Source organism: Taudactylus pleione, unplaced genomic scaffold (assembly GCF_031769625.1).
Source record: "Taudactylus pleione unplaced genomic scaffold, aTauple2 ptg000353l, whole genome shotgun sequence".
Classification (NCBI taxonomy): domain Eukaryota; kingdom Metazoa; phylum Chordata; class Amphibia; order Anura; family Myobatrachidae; genus Taudactylus; species Taudactylus pleione.
In genome coordinates this window covers 955,945-975,103 of record NW_028284754.1, presented here as the reverse complement: position 1 = coordinate 975,103, position 19,159 = coordinate 955,945, and the positions used below count along the sequence as shown (strand labels likewise).

The 19,159-nt window shown below is 40.3% G+C and overlaps 1 protein-coding gene across 1 annotated transcript in view; it reads right to left on the bottom strand.

Moving 5' to 3' along the window:
* The window catches only part of LOC148508605 (uncharacterized), a 653,608-nt gene that overhangs the window by 466,757 nt on the left and 167,692 nt on the right, over nucleotides 1-19,159 (bottom strand). The window contains exon 7 of the mRNA XM_088444305.1: nucleotides 1,286-1,336. Within this exon, the coding sequence (XP_088300431.1) occupies nucleotides 1,286-1,336 (51 nt within the window). The remainder of the gene's footprint in view (nucleotides 1-1,285; nucleotides 1,337-19,159) is intronic.

The window sequence follows — 19,159 nt, the reverse complement described above, 5'->3', positions numbered from 1 at the left end:
ATGGAATTTTATTTTATTGAGGTTAATAATACTGTAGGAACAAAAACAGACACATTTTATGTGATTTTAGCTGTTTTTATGATATTTTAAGAAAAAATCAAGACCCAAACCAAAACCGAAAAACAAAACACGAAGGTAAGGTTTTGGCAAAACCAATCCAAATCCAAAACCAGGGTAGATCCAGATATGAAACAAAAACACATGGGTCGGCGCACATCTCTAATAGATATATGTATATATTTATAATATATATATATATATATATATATATACACTGTGTATGTATATATATATATGTGTAACTAGCGGATTCTTAGAGCGCCAGAAATTGTAGTTTACTATAAAAACTTAAATTAGTGAATACCTTACCAGGGAGAACAAGTAGAAAATGGTACCAAAAAGTGTGTGTGAATATTAAGAAACAAATGCAGGACAGAAAAGGGGCACTCCCGAGATTATATGGGGTGTCAGCTCAATCCAATAGAAACTACAGGGTGGTAAGTCCCTAGTGAGAAATAATATAGATAATAGAACTGGATCAGAGCTCCAAAAAGTTCCACACAGTAAATATATTGACATAAAAGTACAAAGTGCAAGTTCTAATGGTACATATATACCAAATGACCTATTCAGAAAGAACTGAGTTGTATAGATAAATTTAAGAATATAGAAACAATGCAATTTATTAGTAAAATAAGAAGGCGTACACACATGAATATCATGTAGACAAAATAAAAACAAATACCAAAATCAGACAATAAAATAATAAAAGCATGGATAAGAGTATAAGAGCAAACACAAATGAGTGTTATAAAATCATAAATGTCTTATCTTATTTTTAAGAGGAGTGTATCAGTGAGGTGCAGGCTCACTGTCTGATTTTGTTATTTGTTTTTATATTGTCTGCATGATATTTATGTGTGTACCCCTCCTTATTTTACTAATAAATTGCATTGTTTCTATATTCTTATATTTATCTATACAACTCAGTTCTTTCTGAATAGGTCATTTGGTATATATGTACCATTAGCACTTGCACTTTGTATTTTTATGTCAATATCTTTACTGTGTGGCAATTTTTGGTGCTCTGATCCTGTTCTATTATCTATATATATATATATATATATATATATCCACAAAAAGAAGGCGGCACTCAGGGACTTGTCACATCATGTAAATAACAGTGAAACTTTACTGCATAAATTAACTTTTCAGGGATGTGCTTCCCTTCTTCAGGACAGTAAACAATCATGAATACAGTCAAACATTAAATAGGTTCACTTACCAATCGTGGAAACAGTTGTCGGAAGTGACGTCGTGGTTGACTCCAGCTCTTCTATGGAAACATAATAAACAAGGCAGTGTTACTGCTAATACTTAAAAACCACTAAAAACATAAACAACATTAATAGAGTGACTAAAAACTGTTTAAGACGTGTACAATCATGTCACATGATAATGTGAGAAAAATAAACTGCTCAGGTATTGTGCAAATAAGTATTTGCAAATAAGTACATATGATACTTAATGATAAAATATCAATCCATAATATATCTCTCAAATATGTATGCAACATAAAATATTAGATTTATATATAAAAAATCCTTATGTGAAAATATTTTAATTTAAAAGATTATTGTATATGAAAAGACTGGGCAGCCAACATGAGATCTCCTATTACCAAGTACATCTGAATATCATAGAATGTAACAACAACTATAATCTAAAATTTCTATATAATATCTCAAGTAACTTTGATTAAATAAAATATATTAATCATAGAGAATCATTTAACCCCCTGGGTTTGACAGTGTCTAAGCCGAAAATCTAACATGATTCTAAATGTAGAAATTTATGTGCTCTGTTACCCCTTCAAATCGATTCAGGTTCTTGATCTATAATTTTGTATTCCAAAGTCGCCATTTGTGAGGACATGAGATGTGTGTTAAAAATGTAATGTGCAATGCTTTTTAGCCCTTGATGTTTAGCCCTTGTCTATATGCCAGTTTTATTCATAACCAGTAGAGCAATGTAACACCTCACAGAGCAAAAGACATCATGGGTTAATTTCCACCTCTGCAAGGAACACTCAGGACTTACACCGCCTTCCATTTGCCTGCCTTTGTCCCTCATTGGAGTCTGGCTGACTGTACAGAGCCAGCCCAGTGAGTGTTTGTCAGAGAAGTAATATCTTGGGGAGGTAAGAGGAAGTTACTGTATAAGGGACTCAAACCAATCAGGAAATGGTGCAACTCCCCTGGGTGGTCACAAGAACTGTGGGAACTTGGAAGTTTTTAAAAGAAGTCACCAAAGGCAGCCCCACTTGTTAGTCACACTTCCAAGGTGCTTAGTGGAATGCATGACCAGTCCTGTGTGGTTGTATAGGCTATCAATGTTGTGTGAATGGTAGTAGTTTCGACTGTGTGGTATCCTGGAAAAGATTGGGTCGATTTATGCATCTGGAAACTCCTGTGGAGAGATCTTCATTCTCTGGTGTGGACTTGAACTCTATCATTGCTGTGTGAACTGTGGTAGGTTCGACTGTATGGTATCCCGTAAATGCTTGTGTCGACGTATACGTTATCACTTCTGTGTGAACTGTGATAGTTTCTACTGTGTGAAACTGTGTGTTGTTGGCTATTTGCTGGACTTGTCCTGGAACTTTGGGTCTCCTTCAGAGCACTGTAGGAGCACTGTACGCTTGCAAGTGGGTCGATGTTGCCCAAATGCGCATGCACACGATGGAGGTGGCTCCGTCGTGCTCATGCTCGAGACCCAAATAATGATGGGGTAGCCGTCATTAGAGGTCTCGCACAAAAGGGGGCATGCTGTTGAAGGTGCGTGACAGCACGCCCACTTTGGTGGGCATGCCGGGGGCATGGCTGCCCAGAAGGAGGCATTCCCATGAGAATGCCTATTGTCTGCGTCCGACCCCACTGACATCACTAGTGATGTCAGTGGGAGTGTTTTGGGCTCTGATAGAGCCAAAAGCACTCCGGGCTTGCTGCAGGTGAGTCCCTACCGCAAGGATCTCCTCGCAAGCCCAATGGTCATAATGGTCTTGACCATCGCGACCATCTTTTTGGCCGCTCGCATAAGCTGTTGGTGGTCACCCACAGCTATGCGAGTGGCAAGGAGGCCGCTCAAATTTGAGCTAGGATGGCCCTGATTCAGAGTGAGCACTCTTGTCAGAGCATCCGGCTCTGAATCAGGCCCTTTATACTCTATTTGGACTGCCTATGTCTGGACTGCTACTTGCATATTGCCTGTTTGCTGTGTTTACCTCTTGCCATTGCATATTCCCTATTTTGGTGTGCCGTACAAAATAAACTATCACTTTGGTTTCATCTGCTCAGTGTCTGGGTAATTGAGAGAACCCTGTATCTTCACATTTGGTGACAACAACAGTGGGAACATTCAGACACCAGCCTTCAAGCATAAAGTCATAAAATACAGCAGGGATTGGAATCAGAACCACTATGCTACCGATACCTCATGAAAGGCCAACTGCAGGATCTCTGCCGAACAAAACAGATTGAGTTTTATGCACAGGACACCACAGAAATATTAATGGCAAAACTAGCCCAGTGGGACCAAGATCATCCAAAGGAGGAGGACAATAAGGATGATGTACCGGAGCCAACTGAGTGTCAGGGATCCAGTGGGACAACTGCTTCATGTGCAATGCCTATCATTGGAGAGGCAGATCAGTTGCAGGAGTTGCTGGCAGCATTAGGATGAGGTACAGCAGTACTGGGGCTGCCTTGGGAGCACAGAAATACAAACATGCCCCACCAGCATTGGTAAGGCAGACAGCCAGGCTGCGATATCAGGACATACCACCTTTTGATGAGGCCAGCTTAGATATTGACATAGACATTTGCATATGTTTGGATCAGTGATGACTATGCATAGGATTGAGGCAGCAGAGTGGGCTCAATATTTGTTACCCAGTCTGAGTTTATGGGTGCTGGATGCGTGCCATGTTTTGAGTCCAGAACAGACACTGGCATATGAGGAGGTCTGTGGGGTGCTGCTTGCCAGATACGCAATGACTGCTGAGTCATGCCATACCAAGTTCCAGTCGATGTCATGGAAAGGGGATTCATCTTTTACAGAGTTTAATAACCTGTTGCAATGGAACTGTGACAGGTGGCTGGCCGGAAAGCGGGCACTTACGGTAGTGGATGTTAAAAATGTTATTATTCTGGAACAGTTGCTTAACAAGATGCCCCTGGAAATAAGAGTGTGGGTGGTGGATCGGAACCCCAACACTCCTGAGAAAGCAGCACACCTAGCTGATGAGTTCACAGCTAACAGTCCCCGGTGGAGAAGAGCCAACCCAGAGGAAAAGTCAGCCCCCCAACGCCCCCAACAATTCCAAAATCTCTCCCTGGCAACCCAGAGCCTGGCCCCACTACACACCCCAGCTCTGCAAATGGCCAATGCAAGACCACGGGGCCCAGCACATTCCGAGCCTTGGCAGTGCTACAACTGTTGCCAGGTAGGGCATGTGCAATGAGACTGTCTGTGGGGAAGAGGACCATTTCTGGGTGCCCAACCAGCTTTACCCAGGGTAGCATTGTGCCAGGAAATGACATTTGGTGTGGGGAGGGGAACTGCATTCCTGATGCACCAGAGGCAGAGGAAGTAGCATACCAAATGGAGGTGGTAGCAGCTATTGGGAAAGCTACCTCAGATAACATGAAGGCCAACCTACAGACTGTTAAAGTCAATGGGCAGGAACTGCAAGAGTTGACAGACTCCAGGGCCTCCATCACCCTGGTCCAACAGGAATTAGGCCCTCCCTGTCAACTGTTGGAGAAACAGAAAATTAAAATCTCCATGGCAGAAGAGCAGATAACTATTATACCCATGGCCTGGGTACACTTGGATTGGGGCCTTGACTCAGGGGAAGTGGAGGTGGGACTTGTTTTTCTGGTAACTTATCTGGGCAGTGGATTGGCTAGTTATTGTGTTGAGCTATCACCCAGAGCCAAGCACAGTCTTTGGTGACAGCACCCATGGACACTCTCAGGCCATCACCAGGGGTCTCGGTGGGATCAATGGCCACAACCCCTGACCTGTCACTGGGTAGAGATCCCAGAAACATGGATGGCTTGTCCCATCAGCAGGAACCAGGACCAGTTCTACGCAACCCAGGAAGACCCATCACCACCTCTCCCAGTCAGTAGTGTTTCCTGATCACCCCTGGGAACAAGGCCTAAAAAGTGAGGGAGGAATGTGAGGACATGAGATTTGTGTTAAACTATATCCCACCAGACTCTTTTTTCTTTTATCAACAACCTCTCTGTTTTTATAAAGAGGTCCATCATGTCCAGATTTGCTGGTTTAAGATCTAAACGATCAGAGGAGTGTTTGAAAGTTTTCTATGATGATGCAGTAATTGAAACACGTTTTAAATAGTGAATGCTCCACACAAGACCTCTTTATAAAAACAGAGAGCCTGTTGATAAAAGAAACAAGAGTCTGGTGGGATATAGTAGGTCTGGAAGATTATATTAAATGTAGCAGGATACCAAGAGGTTTGATGATAAATAAGAATCCCACTTTTGGTCAACCAAATGATACATTTTTAAAAGAATGGTACAGGATTTTGGATGAGGGTGCCTTAGATTTAATGTGGCTCATTGTGTATGAAAATGAAAAAAAAATGAAAGGATATAGAAAAGGATAGTATTGAGGTTGAATAAAAATGATTACATTCTGCCAATATGGATGAGTTTAAACAATTTTCAGAAAATATTGAAAACAAGATTAGTACAGTTGAAAAGGAAATTGTTGACACCAAAAGTAGTAAGTTTAAAAGGGATAAAGAGGATTATGACAAAGGTCAAGTGCGGAATTAGCACACAATTCGAAAACAGCTTAAAAAGAGTGCTCATGATTTTAAATGGCAGCAACAGATTAATGTTAGAAATAATCCCATACGGGAGGATTTCAAACAAATATTACCCATCAATAATTGGAACCAATTAACAAGAATGGTTAACTCCCCTTATAGATGGCAGACAGTTTCTATAAAGAAATCATGGATAGAGCCTGTTAGGGGTAGAAGGGATTTTTCCCTGATACGTTCCAATAGATATTCAAGTTTTTTATACAGAGGCCAGAAAATGTTTGTTCATGGCCGCAACAAACTTTCAACAAATCAAACTGTAGAAGGAACAAGGAAAAGGTTCAGAGACAGAGGTAAAAGAGGGGGACAAAATCCCTCAAAAATGGGGTGATCAATCAAACGACCCAGAGGATTTAAATAAAATAGGTATTTTAACCTATCTAAGGTAACGCTTTCAATTACCACCAGTGGTTTATTACAAAGAGAGCTTAGCTTTACACCAACCACGGGAATTATCAAATTCCAAACATATATGGATTTAAACTTGCAGTATACATACGTAAAATGACACTGAAAAGACATTTTATACGGAATCAGAATAAATGTTTGACTCTGGTAAAGATTTGGGAAGTAAACCATTGGGGAACTAATGGCCTAAAAAAACAAAGTACATTTTACCCTATTGAATCACGTGGTTCTTGCATGGATCTTTTTTCTAAATGAGTTAAAAAAGATTTAGAGAAAACTACCAATACCCCTAGGATCAGAGATAACCTTACAAAAGGGGAAATACAATGATTAAAAATGTTAGTTGATAATAAAGAATTGGTAATTAAACAGGCGGACAAGGGGGGAGGCCTTGTTATCATGACTAGAGAGAAATATGTACAGGAGATGAATAGATTGTTATCCGATACTAAATCCTATGTTGTAAACTATCTTATGATCCAACTATAGAATATTTAATGGAGTTGAAGAGGCTACTAGATAAGGGTTAATGAATAAGGTACTCACACATGATGAATATAAATATCTATACAATGAAACTCCCAGAATTGCTACAATTTATCATCTGCCAAAGATACTGTACATAAGGACCAGATATCACCTCCTGGTCACCCGATAGTTTCTGGTGTGAATTCGTTAACCTCAAGAATATCAAAATATATTGATGTGTATTTGAAAAAATATGTTCCTTTATTAGATTCATATATAAAGGATTCCACGCATTTACTACAGATGCTACACGACTTTAGGTGGAATGATGAATACAAATGGGGCACAATTGATGTCCAATCGCTCTATACTTCAATCCCACATGAGAAGTGTTTGGAGTGTGTTAAAATAGTATTAGAGAGCGATCCTGACATGTATCCCCAGAAAATTGAGTTTATGATTAATGCAATCCGTTTTGTACTACAACGTAACTATTTAACCTTTTTAGGTGATTTTATGAGCAGACATGCGGAGTTGCAATGGGGACGATTTGTGCTCCTAGTGTGGCGAATCTCTTTCTTGGTGAATGGGAGAAAAAATATAAGTATGTTAATAATCCATTCTTAGATAAATTACTCCTTTTTAAACATTATATAGAAGTTTTGTTAATTGTCTGGTGTGGATCAGAATCGGAATACTTTGAGTTTGTACATTATTTAAATGTGAATTAATTTAATTTGGGTTTCACCTCTGAGTTTCAACCTGAGAAAATAGCTTGTTTAGATCTAGCGATGTGTGTGAGGAATTGTCAAGGAGATGGTAAAGAGATAAATACCTCAACCCAAACTGTTGACAGCAATAATTATTTAGAATATAAAAGTTGTCATTTTGGTCAGTGGAAGAGAAATATCCCATTTTCCCAACTAGTGAGATTGAGACGAAATTGTTCTACCTTAGAAATGTTTTCAAGATCAATCCAAAGTTAATGTCACAAGATTTCTTGGGAAAGGATATCCACTAGATTTAATTAATGGCGCCGTAGGCAGAGCAAAAAGCCTTGAAAGATCAACATTATTGAATTATAAGATAATGGGAAAGAAAAGTGATAACATTAAATGCCCTTACACAGCTAAGGTCCCATCTAAAAGACACAACACATTTCCTAAATGTTTTACAAGGAATTATTTGGAACAAAAGTTATGCCTTTCTCACACTTGATGTGAAAGTGCTATACACCAATATTGCCCATGAGTTGGGGATTGATGCGATAACAAATTGTCTTTTAGAAGATGGTACCCTATCCATCCAACATCAACAATATCTATTACAAGCTATTTGTTTCATTCTTATACACAATTATTTTATTTTTTCGGACACTATTTATTTACAGGTGCTTGGGATGGCCATGGGGACCAGGTTCACCCTGAGTTATGCGAACCTCTACATGGGACACTTTGAGTGTGTGGGGGAGCGAGTTCGGGGAGAACCTGGTCTTCTATAGCCATTACATAGATGATCTTTTTATTTTATTTTATTATTTGGGATGGGGATCTTACTAGTGCACAATGTTTTGTTTCTACCCTCAAAAACAATGGCTTCAATCTGTCCTTCACTTACACATATAGTAGGAATCTGGCTAACTTTCTCGACCTGACCTTAGAAATAAGTAATAATCAAATTAAGACTGTTACTTATTGCAAAGAGGTGAATTCAAATAATTATTTACATTTTAACAGCTGCCACCATCACCCTTGGATAACAAACATACCAAAGGGCCAACTTATGCATTTAAGACGCAATTGCTCCCACTTAGATACATTTTCAGAACAAAATAAAAAACCTCTTTGAGAGTTTCAGAGGGAGAGGTTTCCCTTCAGATCTATTAAAAAATATATATAATGAAGTCGCAGTAATGGACAGAAGGGAACTCCTTAAATCTAAATTGAGAAAATATAAGGAACATAAAATAGAAAGAAACTTTGTGTTTATTTCTACATATAATAATTCTTCAGGAACGATTAAAAGAAATATAGAGAAGAACTATCCGATGCTACAATATGACTCAGTGCTTAAAAAATATACTACCAATGAAACCAACAGTTATCTGTAGAAAAAATAGATCACTTAAAAATATATTAGCACCAAGCTCCCTTTAACCAATTAAAAAAAAAATATGATATCTGGTTCTGACTGGCTCCCAAAAAACCCCCAGGCTTTTACAAGTGTTGTATGAACAAATGCATTACTTGCCAATATGTATGCAATAAGACCAAAACTATAAACACCATTAGTTCAGACAAAATTTATACCATAAAACAATTTATTAACTGCAACTCCAAGTAGGTGGTGTACCTGCTGCTCTGCAGCTGCAGTGACACAAGATACGTGATGAGAACTATAAGAAGCTTACGTGAAAGGTTCCTAGAACATAGGAGAAATATTCTTAAGAAAAATCTATTGCACAGTGTATCCCGACATTTTTCAGAAAATCATGGGGGGGATGTCAGCTCTTTATGAGTTATAGGATTAGAATCTATACCCCCTACTACCAGAAGAGGCGATAGATTTAGGACACTATGTAAACAGGAAATATTTTGGATTTTCTTTATGAATAGCTTATTCCCTGACCAACTAAATGAACAGATCAAATTGAATACTATTTTCTGATATTACCAGTTAATTTCTCCACTACTTGATCTCAATGTACCTGTACTAATTCAGTTAGCCTTTATTCAGTACACATTTCCCACGATACTTTTAGCAGGAAGCTCTCTGGGGCCTGCAACGGACGAGACCCTACCACAAGGGTCTCATCACAAGCCCAGATGGTCGCGACCATCACCTGGCCACCCGCAAAAGCTGTGGGTAGTCATCCACAGCTTAATGAGCGGAATGGAGCCCGCTCCAAAAAAAAAAAAACGTACTGATTCAGAGCGAGCGCTCCTAACGAGCATCCGGCTCTGAATCAGGCCCATAATACATTGTCTCTAATCAATACTCTCTCAAATTGAAACATTCTGGTTCACTCAAAACAGTTATTAAGTATCACAAGCTGTTCCTAATGATTCTATTGCTGAGACTATTTAAACTCCCAAGAGGGGAGGAAAGATTATTCACCTTGAAATATATGTCAGGTGGATGTCAAAACGTGTAGGTGCTTACCTCCAGCTAACTATCCTGTGAAAATCAACTGCACACGGCTACCTTCTCTGGTGAGAATTTGGATGGAGCTAATCGCCCTCCTCTTCAGGATTTCCTGCACGGCCTCACCTACAGCCTATCCAAATCACACTATTCATCTGCGGGCTTTACCTTGTGACCTCCGGATCTCTCTAACTGCACAGAAACACCAGAGCGGCTTGTCATCTATCAATGCATGTTCCCCGCTGGCCAGGTCAAGAACAGAAGCCAGCCATCCATACATGCGGTCTGCCATCACCGCCTACTGGACTCTCACTCTGCCCCTTATGGCACACTTACACCTGAGCTGCAGGTAATACCCATGCTGATACAATGACTATTTGAATGTGTCTTGCAATTGCTGCACATTGAGCATATGTACTCTTACAATGTTTCCCACTTGGAAGCCCCTATTAATAAGGAACTTTACATCCTTCCCTTATATTGCAGTGTTTCAGACTCCAGGACATTCTTAATTCATTATTGACACTAATTGTTGATACGTTGATAATTTATTATGATTTTGCATTGTACAGCTGCTATTATAATGATATATGCCTTTTATTCATTATTGTATGTCTTTTTTTATTAAATAATTGATTGATTTCTATTCATAACTGTTTTGAGTGAAATTTATTTGTGCTTTCTAGACTCTGTGGTTGCTACCATTGTTCTCAGCTGTATATAAACATGGGTGGGTACGTTATTGGGGGAGACAGCACCGTGATTACTGCCCAGCAGGACCCATATCCAGTGGCTTGAGCAGCTGCTGGTGGACCATTGCCAGGTTGCCTCTAGATAGGCGTGCGGAGGGGGGAAAGAAGAATATGGACAGCTGGCTTCTACTTTGTATTTGCCCGGTGGCTGCTCCATTCCCTCTCCAGCTGCCGGGTGTGGGTTCCACAGTGGGGAGGATTTGCCTGGCGGCTGCACTGTCTGTTTAGCCAATGAGCTGCTGCTATCTCTACAGTGGTAAGGTAGGAGGTTTTACCTGGCTGCTGCTCCATTCTCTCTGCAGCCACCGGGCTATCTCTAGCTTGGTGGTGGTGGGGTTGGGCAAAGGGGAGATGAGGAATTGCGCAGTGGCTGCTCCATCCTGTAGCACCATGAGCTGTTACTCTGATTCCTTGTCAGCTGTTCTACCTCTTCTACAGCCACAGGGTGAGGGGGCCACCGGCACGGGGTTGCCTGAGCACTGCTTCCAACAGTGATCGGCACAGGGGTTGGATCAAAGGGAGCATGCACTCTGGAGGCACATGGAGCCTAGGTATACCTTGCTTGGCTGCCTTCCTGGGGATAGCACACCTGTAATACAGCAATGTACATGTATTTATTTGTCTTGTGGATTTGGGTCAGAAGCAGTTGGGAGCATCTGGTGGACACCACACGCTGCTGTTACCATGGGGATGTAAACATACTCTGCTTTGTTTGTGTTTGCCAGTATGGAACCCTCCTCCCAGTGGCTACACTGGGATGATTCCACTTCCGTTGTGATGTCACTTCAGAGGCCGGACGTGCGGTGTTAGAAGCCAGGGACCCGCAGGAGAAGGGGTGGGAGAGTCTTGATAATTTTTGTATTTAAATTTGTAATGTTTGATTCACTATTGTATGTCCTGATGAAGGGGTCCTGGACCCTGGAACATTGATTAAAGCACCAGTTGTTTCACCACTGTAAACAGTCTATCTATCTATATACAGTATGTGTGTGTGTAAAGCTGTTGTTCCCTGCTGGATAGCTTTATAACACAGTTGTTCTGCATGGGTCTGATTGGTGTATGTCTGTGTGAAGCATAAATTATTCTGGGAGTCAGGGGGAAGGTGCTTCTGATTCTGAACTAGTTGGCCAGGTGACATTGAGCTGCTAATGTTTAGCTTAGTGTCAGAGATTCATATGCATTTGGGAAATTGTAGATGTAACATTTTCATCAGTAAAAAACCATCTAACAAGTGCAATTGATATCACATATGTTTTTTGTAAGGACAATCTTACAAAATAGTGTCATTCATGGGATAATTTTTGCTAGCCATGATTCGCATGGCAGAGACCAAACGCTGTCTTTTGGGTTGGTGAGTGAGCTTAACTGGCCTGTAAAAATTGGTTTATTTGCACATGTGGAAAAGTTATGCTGGGTTAATTGTGAAGAGAAACAAGTGTACACACAGTTTAATTATTTCAAAACAAACAGAAATGTTTCTGAGGTTTGTTGTAGCAGAAACAAATTTGGCTAAAAAGCACCAAATGTGTTTCTCTGTGATTTTACTTGCACTTGTTAAGTTTGGTTGTGGAACAGACTTTTAAGCACATGCTGCTAAAGGTATCTGTGTTGGTCTGTATAAGCCCATTAAAGAGACAGTGCTTTAGTTATGGGTGGCTATTGTAGTGCCAAATGAACAAATGTTTTAACTGTATTGAAACACAGTGTGGTACAAGTAAACCAGGGAAATTTGTTCCTATGTGTTTTGTGAACAAACAATTAATTTGCAAGACAGTTTAAACCCACTTTTTTGGAGTTTTGTGCCTAATACACAGTTGCCGCTAGTTTATATAGGCTTCCAACTACTGGCTTGCTGGTGCATGATAAGAGAGGCCCAATTTTGCTACTTAGTCAGAGAACAAGATGGAGAAAATCCTCCCAGACTTAACTTATCTAGCTGTGGCACAACAGGCTCAGCAAGCCCACATGCTAGCAGTTGCTGAAGACCAGGTGGAGAGCAACAAACTGCTGTGGGCTGAGCTCTGTAAGCTGCAACTGGATGAATGCATGCCTGCTGTAATGCAGAAAATGACCCAATCAGATAATGTTGAGGCATTTCCGTTGTCTTTTGAAAGGATGGCAACTTGGATTAAATGGCCAATAGAGTATTAGGTTGTACAACTGGCTTCTTATTTGACAGGTGAAGCACAGTGGGTCTATGTGGATATGCAAATAACTCAGGAGGCAAATTATCAACAGCTAAAGACCTCAATTCTGGTGCAAATAGGAGTAACAGGGCCTGGGAAAGCAAAGTGATTTTGTAACTGAGCCTGAATGAAACCCACCAGACAGAATCATGGAAATCCTGGCAGTTGACCATTGTGTGTGGAATCTAAACCGGGAACTGCAAAAATGGCTCCTGCAGAGCGATCTTCAGTCATTTGAAGAACTGGCAACAGTTATTGATTGTTTTTATGCTCTGAAGAAAATGGGCTGGACATCAAAGAAAGGAGTCAGAAAAAAATAGATGGATTGTTCGGTGGGGCAACTAGACTCCACATTCCCTGTTTGTTTGACCTAATCCTCTTTAATGGCAAGAGCAGTGATTTTCAACCTTTTCAACTTTAGGCAAACTACAATATATTCTTAAATTGCCAAGACACACCATCTGGGGATGTGGTGTTCATGACTAATGATAACATTGGCTCTCACATAAAAATATACACACATAATGGTGTCCAAAAAAATAAAACACACTACATTGGCCTCCACAGGAATAAAACACACTACATTGGCCTCCTCATGAATAATATGCACTACAATATAAGTACCCTGAGCTGACCACCATGGTACACTTGGCAACCCGTTCGTGGCACACTAGTGTGCCATGGCACAGTTGTTGAAAAATGCTGGGCTAGAGCATGGCTATTCTTAATGACCATCCTGATATGACAAAAGGCAGTATTGGTATTGGTGGATTTGGGCAGTGAAGTTATCCTGGTGTCCAGCACTCAGGTTCCAGAAGGACTGATGGACCGACTGACATCAGTAAAGGTCCTGTGTGTCCATGGGGCCACAGAGGAATATGACCATGTCTGTCCTCACATAACCATGAGAGGAAAACAGTGCAACTGTTAGAAGCAATAGCACCAAGGTTGCCATATCCCATTATTCTGTGATATTATAGTCAACCAGATCAATTCAGACTTGCTGGCACCTGAATTACCAGTTGGACATCCGACCCAACATGATCCTTTTGCTCACATTCTGGAACTAGAGGGAGAAATCAGAAAGCAGCAATATATGGAGCCTGGGTGCCAGGCTTTGGCTGCAATCAGACCAGTGCTGCATTCCAGAGGACATGAGGTAGTTGTCCTGGCAGGAGAAGGAAGCGAAACAACAGAGACTTTGCCAGTTGGAGAAGAAGATTGGTCTCCTGTACCCAGGACTGTGTCATTCCAAGACTTTGCTCAAGACCAATTAAATGATTGTGCATTAGAAAGTTCCTTCAGATATGTGGTGAAAGTGAATGGAGTGTGAAAGGCTGAGATGCCAGCCCCATGTGAATAATACTTTATACTAGAATGGGAAATGCTATTAAGGTTGCCAGTGGTTCATGAGAAAGTACTGTAGATAACCAGCTATTGGTGCCACAAGTACATGTCCCTTTAATATTAGTGGCAGCCCATACACACCTTATGGGGAGACATTTGTGGGAGTAAAAACCCTAAATAAAGTCCTCCAGAGGTTTTACAGGACAGGAGTCTACATGGCCATTAAGAGATACTGCCAAGCCTCCACAGTGTGTCAGTGGACCATTCCTAAACCAGATTTATGAGCTCTTCTCATACCTCATCCAATAATTCCAGGACTTTTTGAGCAGGTTGGCATGGATATAGTAGGTCCCTTATAGAAGATGGACTGGGGCCATCAATATGTTCTGATAATACTTGATTATGCTACACAATACCACTTAGATATATTAAGTCAAATACAATAGCAAAATAGCCACTACTAGTGTACATGTGTTTTGGATCCCTAAAGAAATCCTAATGGAACAGGGAACACCCTTAATGTCAGGCTTAATGAAAGAGTTGTGTAAGGTGCAAGGGGTACAGAGACTACAGATCTCGGTCTATAACCTGCAGAATGATGGGTTGGTTGAGTGGTTCAAAGGACCCTTAAACAAATTATTAGGTGAGGTTTGGCTCAATAAAAAAAATACTAGATACTCTGTTGCCCTACCTCATGTTTGCAGTACTGGAGATACCCCAGGCATCAAAAGGGTATAGTCCCTTTGAACTTTTAATTGGCAGACAACCCCAAGGAATTTTGGATATTCTTAAAGAAGGCTGGGAACAACAGGGACCCATGAAACCAAATGTGGTACAGTTTGTAGCCCAACTGTGTGACCGATTACAATGGGTCAGTCTATTGGTTAAGCAACACCTGGAAGAAGCACAGGGAATGGTACAAGAGGTGTTATGATACCCAAGAAACCAGACACACCTTTAATCCAGGTGACAAGGTGCCCATTCAAGAAAGTAAGTTGTATGCACATTGGCAAGGCCCTTATGAAGTGATAAAGGCTGTAGGACCTGTTAATTATCAAGTACAGCAACTGGGTAGATGGCAAATAGAACAAGTGTCTCACATCAACCTGTTAAAGCTGTAGGCTGTGAAAACTCTGACGCTAATGTTGAGAGCAGTGAAAACTGAGGACTGCTTAGTTCCCATAGAGTCTTCCCTGACTTTGACTAAAAACAGCAAGCAGTGGAGATGGTAGCTTGGAATAAGGATGTTTTTTTTAATATACCAGGGTGTTCCAAAATAATTGAGCATTACAGTATATTGTTACTCCACCAAGAGTTGTAGTTAAGCATTGGCTGTATAGAATACTGGTGGAGGACATGTTGCAACTTGGGGTAGTGGAAGAATTCACAAGCGAGTGGAATAATCCCATAGTGCTCATGCCTAAATGCTTGGGATCCATTTGCTTCTGTAATGACTTTAGAAAATTAAATAAGGTCTGTAGGGTCCTGATTCAGACCCACTCACTAGATGAGTTTGCACGCAGACATCAGCTGCTAATATATGCCAAAGAAAGCAGTGTTCACATGGCAAGACATTAGTACACCCACTATGTCTTAGCATGCGGTGGCAGATCGATCGCACATGAGTCTATGATGCCCCCTTTTCTTTTGCAGCACAAGTTATCTCCAAGAAATGTATATAACAATTGGTAACATCGAGAACCATCGGAGGCATACTCAGTGCTTGTGGTTGACCCTAACCTACCTCAAGCACTGTGAGTGCTTCTGTGCTTAAAACAGCCAGGTAATGTGTACAGTGATGCTGCCTTTTAATTATGCATGCCTTAGAAATGGTGTTTTGATGCTCAGACATGCCTGCATTTGCAACACCACTCCCCCATTTTCAAGGACCTTCCCCTGTCACCCCCCACAAATGGCACATTCTGTCAGTCAAACAAGTGAGCAGTCTGTGTGTTGTGGGTGATCACTTCCTGATAGCAATGACTGGCTTGTGCATGCACACTGTGATGCATACACATGTGCAGATAGCGACAATTGGTCAGCAGCGTGCGAATGCAGCCTAAAAACCGGGTCTGAATCATGCCCTAGGTTCAATGCCATTGCAATGCCACAGGTGGATGAACTGTAATATATAGTAATGTAATATAGTCATCTGGCCAAAATAACTCTACATTGAGGAAGCACTAAGGCAGCTGCTTGATGAAAACTGTTATAAACAACTATTTTGTAATCCCATCGATAATTTTTTAATTCCCTACAATAGGTTTATTAACAAGGTGGTAAGAGAAGGGACGATAAAAAAACAAGAATACAACTACTTGATGGTCAAAAACCCAAAAGTCCCTACCTTTTATATGCTGCCAAAAATTCACAAGAGAAATAATAAACCTCTGGGCAGACCAATTGTCTCTGACATTGGGCGTCTCAGTGAACAGGCTAGCACATTCATTGACCTACATCTGAGGGAATTTGTAGTGAGCCTACCATCCTATATTCAGGATACATCAGATGTGCTATGCAAAATCACTGGCATCAAAATTAGGGATGACTGGCTGCTGGTTACCTTGGATGTCGAGTCTCTATATACTAGTATTGATCATCAGATGGGCCTGAAGGCAGTCAACCATTTCCTGAATATGAGGGACAACAAAGAATTAAATGACTTTCTCCTGGAACTTCTGGAGTTCGTTCTGTGCAAAAATTATTTAACTTTTAATGACAGGTTCTATCTACAAATACATGGTACTGCGATGGGCGCAGCTTGTGTGCCCACCTACGCAAATATGTACTTAGGTTGGTGGGAACAAGAATATGTTTTGGCCTGGATAATGAATCCTACACTGAAAATGCCATATTATGGGTTAGAAACATAGATGACATTCTACTCATTTGGAGAGGATCAGAGTATCTCCTACAACAGTTTATCAATAAATGAAATAATAACAACCTGAATTCCCATCTAACCATGGAAGTAAGCAAAACAGAAGTGGCATTTTTAGATCTAAAAATCAAAAGAGATACGGATGGAAATATTCATACAGAGTTATACCCAAAAAGCACCGCAACAAATAGCCTCCTTCACAGTACAAGCTCCAACTTCCCATCTATAGTGCAAAATATACCAAAAGGCGAATTTTTACACCTTAGACAGAAATTGCTCTGACAATCGAGTGTTTAAAGAAAGAAGTATCGAATTAAGCAGAGATTGAGTTATGGGGCTATAGTCATCGTACCATAAAATGAGCAATACAGCAGACAGCTCAAACAAATAGGGAGTCACTTATTTTTCCAACAAACAAAGAGAAACCAAAAGGAGTTGGTAGTATGCGCTTTGTAGGAAATTTTTGCAAGGAATGGAGAGATATTAAAAATATGACTAACAAGAACTGGCCATCTTACTAATGGACACGGATTTAAGAGAAAGAATACCGAGTCAAACATTGATGAGCTGGAGTAGATCCAGGATGATCAAAGACTCCATAGTTCAGAGTCATTTTACAAGAACCACTACAAAGACCTTGCAGGCCAAAGGATCATATGCATGCGGAAGCTGTAAAGCTTATATGATCAAGAAACACACAGTGGAAGATAAATTGGAAGAAACATGCTCAATTGCTACGTTCCTTATTTGCAATACATCTGGAGTCATCTATTGCATAGAATGCGTTTGTGGATTGAGGTATGTTGGGATGACTTCAAGAGCTCTGAAGCAGTGAATCTTAGAACATGCTGGTAATATTAGGAATTTACTAATATGAAACATATAACAACATTAGTGAAACATGTATATAAGAAACATGGAGGACAATTAAATTCTATCAGACCCTATGGTCTTCAAAAAATAATTTTGGGGATCAGAGGAGGGGATGTGATGAACTCACTATTGCATAAAGAGAGTGAGTGGATCTTCAAACTCGTAATACTTGCCCCATATGGTTTGAATGAGAATATAAACTATGGAGCTTTTCTTTGATATCTCATGGTAATCTTTTTGATCCCTCATGTTTTCTGCCCCTTTTTCCCCTTACAACTCATATACTACCAATTATGTATATGTTGTTAAATGTGGATGTATACGTGCATATACAGTCAGGTCCATAAATATTGGGACATTGACAGAATTTTCATATTTTGTCCTCTATTCACCACCACAATGGTTTTGAAATGAAACAAACAAGATGTGCTTTAACTGCAGACTTTCAGATTTGATTTGAGGGTAATTACATCCAAATCGGGTGAACGGTGTAGGAATTACAACAGTTTCAATATGTGTCTCCCACTTTTTAAGTGGCCAAAAGTAATGGGACTATCAACTCAAAAGCTATTTCATGGACTGGTGTGAGCTATTACCTCATTATTTCATTATCAATTAAGCAGGTAAAAGGTCTGGAGTTGATTCTAGGTGTGACATTTGCATTTGGAATCAGTTGCTGTCAACTCTCAATATGAGATCCAAAGAGCTGTCACTATCAGTGAAACAAGCCATCATTAGGCTGAAAAATCAAAACAAACCCATCAGAGAGATAGCAAAAACATTAGGTGTGGCCAAATCAACTGTTTGGAACATTCTTAAAAAGAAAGAATGCATCGGAGAGCTCAGCAACACCAAAAGACCTGGAAGACCACGGAAAACAACTGTGGTGGATGACAAAATAATTATTTCCCTGGTGAAGAAAAACCCCTTCACAACAGTTGGCCTAATCACAAACACTCTCCAGGAGGTAGATGTATATGTGTCAAAGTCAACAATCAAGAGAAGACTTCACAAGAGTGAATATAGAGTGTTCACCACAAGATGCAAACCATTGGTGATCCACAAAGACAGGAAGACCAGATTAGAGTTTGCCAAACAACATCTAAAAAAGCCATTACAGTTCTGGAACAACATCCTATGGACAGATGAGACAAAGATCAACTTGTACCAGAGTGATGGG